We start from the raw sequence: 10,043 nt of genomic DNA on the forward strand, positions 1-10,043 counted from the left end.
AAGGTAGTAATACTAAATTACTTCTCTATAAGTATAGTAGTATTATTATATATATATATATATATATATATATATATATATGTATATGTGTGTGTGTGTGTGTGTGTGTGTGTGTTTTGCATATATGTATACATGCATGTATACCACTTTCTTAAAACCGTAAAATGGACTACATGTTAGTTCTTGTGGTACATTACCCCATCACCGGTAGTCTTGAAATATTCTGTAGAGTTGCGACACATCCCATGTTATTAATCAAAAACAGCCTATAATTAATTATACCCATCATAAGACACAAGTATTAAGCCTATTATATTTTTTAACACTGCATTCTTATTCTAGTTCTTTAACAATTTTCAAGAATTAGAAGAGCATATGATAATAGTATTCACCCAAACTGTGTTCGTCATATCGACTGCTGGTGACACTTTCAGCTCAATCCTAAACCCATCAGATCAGCTGAGACACAACAAACATAGTATAGTTGGAATACTATTATTATAAACTCTTCTAATTCTTGAAATTCCACAAGGGACTAAATACAGAATGCAGTGTTAAAAAATATACTAGACCTATGACAAGTATAATTAATTATAACCATGCTTCTCTAGTTTGGAAAAACCATTCACACCATAAAGACAGCCTAATTCTCTCATAAAAATGTATTTTACAATTATTTGGACTGTAGTAGGATTACTAATTTTCAAACCTTTTGGTCTTGTTTAATGCTAAGAATTAAGTACATGTTCACACACTCCCAATATTCTATGTTCCTTTCCTTACTATTTCTCTTTAAACATTAACTTCAATAAGAATCATGCACTTAGTTTTATTCACAGACCGTTGATTTAATTCATCATGAGAACTATGCAATTAACCCTGTTATCCAAGACTTACCACTGCATTACATAACTCAGAGAAGAATCTCCTAATGGAATAGTGAAGTAAAAAAATAAATTCTATACTTAAACAATTCTATATATTTTAGAAGACAATTCTTCACTTATCAAATACAAATTTATTCCAAAAAATTGCATCTTCAGGAATAGTCCATACCCTTTAATGTTTAGTCACATTACTAAAAGGGCAATTTATTAAATACATCATTTTCAGTACTAATGTCAGACCCGACATGAACATTTTCACAAATTCATGAGAAATAGATCTTGGAGTCTTTACACAAAATTTTCAGGCATAGTGAATTCATGATAAAATACACTATGGTTTTATCATGAATATGAGCAAATTGAGCACTATCCAGCTGAATTTTATCTACTTGGATGCTCTAGGAGGCAAACTGAGTCACATTACAAATATATCTTCACAACTTACAGTACCTTGCAAAGTATTCGCTCCCTACCAATAATGTATCATTTTTGATGAAATACAAATCATGTAAACAATTTTTTTAATGAACTTGTTTTTATTCAAAACTTTAATGATCAAACTTAACACTGTTACGTGTAAAGGAGGTTGAATGTCAGCAAAATTTGCAGAGTAAATATATAACTTCAAATTTGCTGATTGCACAAGTATTCAGCCTCCTAAGCCAGTACTTGTTGGAAGCACCTTTGGCAGCAATTACTGCTGTGAGTCTTTTAGGACAGGTCTCTACCAATAAAATGGTCATTTTCGCCCATTCTTCTTGGCAAAATTGTTCCAATTCTGACAAGTTCGTTGGGGATTGTTGATGGACTGCAATCTTCAAGTCTTGCCATAAATTTTCCATTGGATTCAAGTCAAGAAGTTGACTGGACCACTCCAGGACATTCAATTTCTTCTTTTGAAACAACTCAAGTATAGCTTTGGCCTTGTGCTTCGGGACATTGTCCTGCTAAAATGTTAATTTTCAACACAGTTTTAGATTCTTGGCTAACTCAAGCAGGTTAAGATTTGCCCTAACTTTGCACCATCCATCTTCACCTCAATCTTGACAAACTTCCCAGTCTCTGCTGGTGAAAAGCATCCCCATAACATGATGCTGCTGCCACCACCATGCTTGACAGTTGTGATAGCACTGACTGGGTGATGTGCTGGGCTTGCACCAAATGTAACGTTTTCACTTGAGACCAAAAAGCTTAATTTTTGTCTAGCCTGACCACAAAACCTTCTGCCACAGTCTGAAGTATCATTTACATGCTTTGTCCCAAACTCCAAACGAGATTTAAAATGATTCCTTTTCTGTAATGGCTTCTTTCTTGCCACTCGCCCATACAGGCCAGTTTTGTGTAGGGACCAGGATATTGGCGATGTATGAACACTGACTTCCATCTCAGACATTGAACTTTGCAGATCTTTCAAAGTCACTGTTGGCATCCCTAGCCAGTTTCCTGCTTGCTTGGCTGCTTAGTTTGGAAAGGTGGCCTGATATGGGTAGTGACGAGTGGTATGAAGCACATTCCACTTCTTAATGATGGACTTAATCATTCTCAAAGGGATAATCAGCAACTTTGGAATTTTCTTGTAACCTTTTCCTGATCTGTGCTTCTCTACCACTTTATCCTGGACTTCTTTGGAAAGCTACTTGGTTTTCATGGTTGGTTTGTCTTATCACTATGTGAGTTGTGGCTTGAACAGATGCATTTACTCTGAATTCAAGTTAAATCACTCTGATTATGTACAAACAGAGACAATTACACTAATTTTGTGACCTTTCAAACTAATCTTTTGCACTTGAGCTGATTTAGGGTTGCCGTAGAAAGAGATTGAATACTTATGCAATTAAAAATATTCAAATTTTCTTTCAAAGTCTAACTTACTTACATAATATCAGCATTATTTAGCTTTCTCAGTTTGGAGTAGATTGTGTATATTCTAAATATAAAGTCCCAGTTGAAAGTTTCGTAATCGCAAAATCAGATGGCAACAAAATGTGGAACTTTGGAAGGGGGTAAATACATTTGCAAGGCACTGTAATTAAATTTTCAAATAAGGACAACAGTACAACACAAATATTTAGTTTTATTTTTCTTTTCTTTTAGTTTATAAAACACAATTCAAAAAACTTATCTCCATAAAACATATTAACTCTCTCAACACAAGCTCAGTCAATTTGACTGACCATGTGACCTCACTGTACTCAATTAGTCTTTATAGATTTAATACTTCTAACTTTCAATATAGTGTATATATATATATATATCTTCACAACATTTGGCAGTCTTTCAGTTCATATTATAGGTCTTTCACATACAGAGCATTTGTTTTGAATAATCCATGTGCAAAGTAATTTTCATGTTAAAATTAAAAATACTATTCCTCATCTCAAAAATATCAAATTTCCTTTGTGTATGCCTTAAAACCTTCTAAATGCATATCAAATGTTTCTTTTAAGTAAAATTTCATAGTTTATCTGTTATTTTCTCTACCCTATCTCAAAACAGGTTCGGTCAATTAGACCAAAAAAAATCGAATAAACCTAAATTACCCTTTTTTCTTTTTAGAATGACTTCAAATTGCAACATGAATCTACATTCGTTTATCCTAAGTAGCTCTAAGTATCATAACAGTATACATCTATTTATAATTTTAAATTTTATTGCTTTATTGCCCTTTGAACCAAGTCTAATTACTATCTGAGCCATTATAAGTTGTTAATCCCTCAGGGAATATGCAGCTCATATTATGCTGTCTAATTACATTACCCAGGAGCTGCTCACATGCATGCCTCGTGAACCATTTTAATTAGATTAATATTATTAAATATTTTACCTAATCAAGTCTCAAATAACTTAAAAAGATCCATATTTTTAGATTTTAGTTATTTTTATAATAATAAATAAAGAATAAATATGAAAAACAAGAAATAAAGTACTTACCCAATCTCCTTTTTTCTTGCTCTCGAGTTTTAGAAGAGAGTTAACCCTAATGTTTTATACTATAGATAGTAACGCACTTAATAATTTTTATTTAATTAAATACACCAAAGAATATAGACTAATAACATGAAAAAAGTAGATAAATTCTCCTAACTCTCAATTTTTCTGGCTTTCTAACTGTGCGACAAGAGCCATTACAAATTCATCCAAGTTAGTCGTTAACTTTCTCACAGGAACGAATCTTGTACTGTGAGTGAAATTGACTTCCAACTGTTCAGAACATAATGTTATACAATACATCATTTGATAGATGAAAATCTTGACTTTCTTTTGGTTATAGGTAATATATAATGAAACATATCATAGAACTCTCAACGAATTGGGAAAGAGAGGATATGACAGGTGGGTTCTGATTTTATATTTGATAGCTATGTAATCAAACAAAATTGAAGGCTATAAAAATTATGGTTTGTTTGAGCAATAACAATTTTATAGAGAGTATTTTACATTTAATTTCGTACTTTTCAAGAGGTGGTGGATAACATAAGGATGATGACATGCTTAGAAAAAATGTGTCATATGGGTCACACTAGTGGAAATTCAAGATTTTTTAAATATTGCCTTGTAGAATTAAGAACTTAAAACTTGTATTAAAATATGGATTATTAGCTAAGATTTTATGCTATTCCAATTGGTATAAAATAAACAAAAAGTAGTTTAATAAAATTTTGAATGCAAGACACTAAAACCTTGTGTCATGTGTAGTAAAGGGTACTCAGGGCAATAGGGTTAATGAAGAGGGGCAGAGGATTACATGAAGCAAGTTAGATTTTTTAGAAAAATTTAATAAGGAAATGTGACAGATTACTCAGATTAAACTTAACACCATACATCTGATACAGGGTGAAACAGATTAGCAAGATTATAATTGATTTTGCACAGTAAATGTGAAGTGAACCTGACTGCTAAACTTCACACAATGGATATAATATGAATTAGAACTTCAACTTTTTTGCTACTGTCTCTTCCCCATTTGTAAGAGGTTCAGTTTTCCTAACTGCTTCTTTCTTCTTTTCAGCAGTCTTCATTTGTGTCAAAGCAGAAGCCTTTAGCTCCTCATTTTGTTTTAGAATAGCATTGCATTTGCTGCATTAACTCAACTGAAGTCTTTGGAAGTACATGCAGAATTCCACATCTGCATTCCATCCTTTCTTAAAGCATCAGCTTCAACAAGTTTTTGCTTTACTGCCTCTAATTCCTTTCTTCTCATTGACTGTTCATCATTAGGCTTAGAATCAGCTTCCTGAGCAGCAGTGACTGCATTGTTCTTCAGCTTTTTTTGTGTGTTTCAAGGTATTGCAGGTAATTAGCTCTGGCATTTCTAACAGCTTGCAGGGTCAATGAATTTATTGAAAGGTTTTCTGGCTTTCTGTTATACTTTCATATGAATGATGAGGTGGCTCTGTAATTAAAGACTCAGACATCCGAGTCAGTCATGAAGTTATGATCAGCTTATTCTCACTGAAAGAGCACTCAATATCTGCATTTCTATGTCAGAATGTGAGATGAGACAAATCTTCATAAATATAGTCGGACTTGGATACTTTGGCAAACCATTCAACAGTTTGATAGAAACTATATGAGCCCAAAAAGAATTCCCACACAACACCCCAGTCTGGATCTCCATAATTATCATCTTGAGAAGGCTCAATTCTGAATGTTTTCCACTTATCAACTGCACAGTCAACCTTGCCTGAGGAAAACAATTTCATGACAACAGCTAATCTTTCAATGGCTTCAACTGACCAATCTCCTTCTCTTCATACAGGATGCAAAAAGTGTATATCTCTCAAGATGGGTGTTTACAGTAAAGCTGATACAGCATTCTTGAAAAATGTCTTAGCTCTCAAGAAAAAGAAGACTATCCATACTGTGTGATACTTTTGTCTGAGAGAAGTGCTTTCAGTGTCTTACTGGCTTCATGTCCAATGTATGTAACTTTCAAATGGTTTTCATTTGCAGAAAAATCAATCTCGTATAGCTGAGCTCCATATTTACCTTCTACAACATCATGCTTCACAAAACAACGAATTAGTGTGATGACCAACAATGACAACTCATCATAAAAAATATGAATAATAGGAGCTTCAAACTGAAAAAGCCTTTTCAACTTTGTAAAAATGGATATAACCGAGTTCAAAAATTCCTTTTCACTAGAACAACTTTGTTGTTCATGACACACATAAGTCTCCTGATCCTCCAATTCTTCTGCCTATCAACATCTGAAAGAAGATTTGAGTACAACATGTAGTGCTTAAATACAAGATATTGTTCCATACAACATTCTGTAACATCTTTTAGAGTAAGCCATCTACTCTGTACATGTCAAAGGAAAACATGATTTGTAATATTCCACTTGACCTGAACTTTCTCAAAATCTTCCTGTCTCACAGGTGATACTTTGAATAATTAAAACAGTTCAATACCAAGAGTTTCAACATCATTTCCAAATAAATCATTGGCAGACGAAAAAGCATTGTGAACCTCGTGGATATTGCAGGTGCCAATTTCAACAAGTTTTGGGTTGAGAATTTCCTTTATGCCTCTGGTTAAATCCTTCATTACATTTGGCCTATTAGTTGATATCTGTCACAATTTTTGAGTGTAAACAGGAGTAGCAACAGCAACAATCTTTTCAAGAATAACTGCAGCCTGAGCTCTACCAAATTTAACTGACACCAAATGAGAAATGACGTGTCGACACTGGCTGGAGTAGTATAGAACTAGAATGTCCAACTGTTGCCAATGTTTTGCAGTTGTAGCTTTGTCAGTTTCCAAAGTATATACAAGAGCCGAGTTGCATATCTCATTTTCGATAATATTTCAAAAATGAGGCCCAAGTCCATCAGGAAGAATTCTGCTTGCTTTATTACACAGCAATGTTTGAATCTAAAAACATTACTGGAAGAGCTGGAATAACTTTATCACAAAACTAACAGGCAGATGACACACTGCAACTGCTCTACCCCATATTGCTTCAGCAGCAGTAATCTGCTCAGAAAATGACAATATCTGATCACTACTTTTGGCAGCCTGTACTCAAGCAAATAAGTCCACAGTGTTAATTTGAGAAGTTTTCAGTTGTTTCAAATATTGCCTTTGTCATGACAGTTTTCAGTACCTGATATACGAGATTTCTTTTCTGAATGTCAAAGCAATGCATCACAACCCCATGATTTCACATCTATATCTGTTTCACAAATTAGATAATGGTTAGCATGCACACCTGTTGAGGATATGATGCACGAAAACCTTATATCATCGTAATTTTTATCTTGGAAAATCAGCACAGACTACTTGCCTTCTTGGCTCATTAGACATATTCACTCGCTATTGTAAAAAAAAAAAGACATTCTAGTTTAAGATATAGATAGCTTATATAGATACTGATAAAAAAGTACAAAGGCATGCACAATTAACATGCAAATATGGTATGGTGCTACAGTATTACATTTAAGTGATTTAACTTATTATAGCCTGGTACAAATTGTCTTATACAGATAATAAAAACTGGCAATTAGATGTGGAAGAATGGGTACAATTAATGAAATATAAATTTATCTATATATGGACCTTTAGCCTCCTTAAGTAACAGCATAACTTATCATATGCCATGCACAAACACCTTTGAAGGCTTCACTTCATTGTCATAGTGGAAAATAAGTTTTAGGGTTAAATTTTTACAGATAATCAAAATGAGTAGGGTGGGTGACCTATGACTATTCTTAATATTTTAATGGTCTCAGACTGCCCACAAAGGAATTTTGCTATTTCCCATTGGTGATCAACTTTGAAATAATGAGTATTAGCACATGTAGCTTAGTATATAAGATATCTTGAATAAAATTATTTATGTACAAGATTATAAGATAGAAAAATTATTTCAGTGAAAAGTTTAAAAACTTACAATCATAAGAACGTATGCTTAGTACCAAATTCACTAAAGTAAATGACCACTGTCATAAGACCTACAATAACATGTTTTTGTCATATTTTTCAAAAAATTGAATTTGGTTACATTTTGCAACAGTGGACCATCACTGTAGCTTCTTTAATTTACTACTTACAAGGGAGGACACAACAAGATGATAAGAGCTTTTAAATAAAAGTTCACAATACTATTATCAGTTTGACACACATCACTGAACACTTGCCCTTGTTTTGGTTTTGGTAATTGTATTGTGTTATTGTGATTATGCTTTTCTGTGAATAATTTTCCTGTTAATTGTACTTCTATTGTTGTTGAATCTTTTTCCTACACAATCCAAGTTGTACATTGGAGAGATCAATACACTCCATAGTCTGGTATTCTCTGAATCTTCAGTTAGCAGGCCTAACTGACTGCTCTGCAGGAAAACCCTTTTACAAGAGAAATACTACAATATTGCATGTTATTTGAAAAAGGAATATTTTATGCATGTCACTCTTACTTTCTGCATGAACCGAGTAGATATTTTAAACAACAGGAAACAAATACAGTATACCTCATTTAAAACATGATTACAATTAGTATACTAGATTTAATCATTAAATTCTGATTGAATTATTAAATATAAAGATTTGTCAATTTTCAAAAGACCTTTATGTACACATTTTCAATACATACTTGTAAGATTTTGCTATGCACACATGTCAATTTGTATAATTCTTTATTTCTTAATATATTTACAGGACGAATCTTATGACAATTTTATTTACAAATTAAAATCATTTTTAATTAATCTGTTGAGTACAATCTTATCTTACTTAGTTCTTTTACTATACATTTCACATGCTAATAATTTCAAAACACAGATTTCTTTAAAAAAAGTTGAAATATATACCAGAATCAGCTTCAGTGGCAGTATGAGTGTAAAAAGTGGAATAATCAGGATAGTTTTCAACAGTAGCTGAAATACCACGTCTGTTATGAATGTTAGGTGACAAATATGGGTTTGGGGTACCAGGAATGATACCAGGAACAATGGAACTAAACATTGCATCTTCATCTTCTGAACTATCTTCTTCAAGAATTTGATACCACAGAAGAAACATTCTCACGCCTTCCACACGTAACTAGAAACAAGAAAATGATTTTATCTTCATAATAAAAGAAATAATAATAATACAGAAATGTTATGTGTCAATTGTACCTGTCAGTTTTCTGTCAATTTTTCCACACAGATACAAAAAAAACTTTCTAGAAGATCAATTACATGTGTAGTCACAGACAAGTTTAAAAGCATAATACACATTTAGTCCTTAAATTCAAATTTGAAAGAAAGATGTTCTAAGTGATATTATTATATTTAAATAGAAATGACAAAATATTACAACTGATCAGTACATATAACACAATAAACTAAGTAATTAAGTTTAAATGTATGACACAAATATAGGCATAACTTACCTCAAATAAGACTGCACTTAGATTGCAATTTTTCATCCTAATAAACACTTACAATTAGCATTATTTACACTATTTATTTGAAGCAAACAGTTGTATTAAAGATGATCTTCAGAAATCACCAAATATGCAAATTGCTACAGATACCAAAGGACCACATTATGGGTACAAAATTCACAGATACTTGTAGGAACAGTTATAACTCTTTGAAGCTGCTTAGAGCAATATATTATATACAAATAAGTATTACAGTGACAAATGTTTCAATTTATAATCAAAATGCTAAAATCTTTGTCCAATAATAATAATATACTTTACAAACTGTCCACGAATGTTTTCACTGTACCTATTTTTGCTTTGAAACATTATCAAATTTTAACATTTCTCAATGAACGCATCATAAATTTAACAGCAACACATGCTGACTTCATTAAGTACTTTTTTAGTCAAACTGTTACACTCTCATTATTCATACATCTAAGCAATTTATCAACTAGCTTTTCTTTACTACTAGGCTGACTCAAGCAAAGTGAATTTTAGCTTAAGCTGTAAATAACTGAACATAGCATTTTCTCAAAGACTGCATTTAGGACAACCAAAAATGTGGAATCATAACAACATATACACAAGTGCAGTGTGTGTGTGTGTGTGTGTGTGTGTGTGTGTGTGTGTGTGTGTGTGTGTGTAGTATATAACGTAACTACGTAGTTAACTAAATAACTAGTTTACGTTTAAACTTTTAAAAACTTAACTAAAACTTAAAACCTAAAAACGTAAGT

At 32.4% G+C, this 10,043-nt stretch overlaps 1 protein-coding gene across 5 annotated transcripts in view; it reads right to left on the reverse strand.

Annotated features, from left to right (window-relative positions):
- The window catches only part of LOC106461357 (ral GTPase-activating protein subunit alpha-1-like), a 195,036-nt gene that overhangs the window by 158,635 nt on the left and 26,358 nt on the right, over window positions 1-10,043 (reverse strand). For all 5 annotated transcript variants that reach the window (XM_022388288.1, XM_022388289.1, XM_022388290.1 and 2 more), the window contains exon 5: window positions 8,702-8,933. In XM_022388288.1, coding sequence (XP_022243996.1) covers window positions 8,702-8,933 — 232 coding nt within the window. The remainder of the gene's footprint in view (window positions 1-8,701; window positions 8,934-10,043) is intronic.

Source organism: Limulus polyphemus, unplaced genomic scaffold, assembly GCF_000517525.1.
Source record: "Limulus polyphemus unplaced genomic scaffold, Limulus_polyphemus-2.1.2 Scaffold943, whole genome shotgun sequence".
NCBI classification, from domain to species: domain Eukaryota; kingdom Metazoa; phylum Arthropoda; class Merostomata; order Xiphosura; family Limulidae; genus Limulus; species Limulus polyphemus.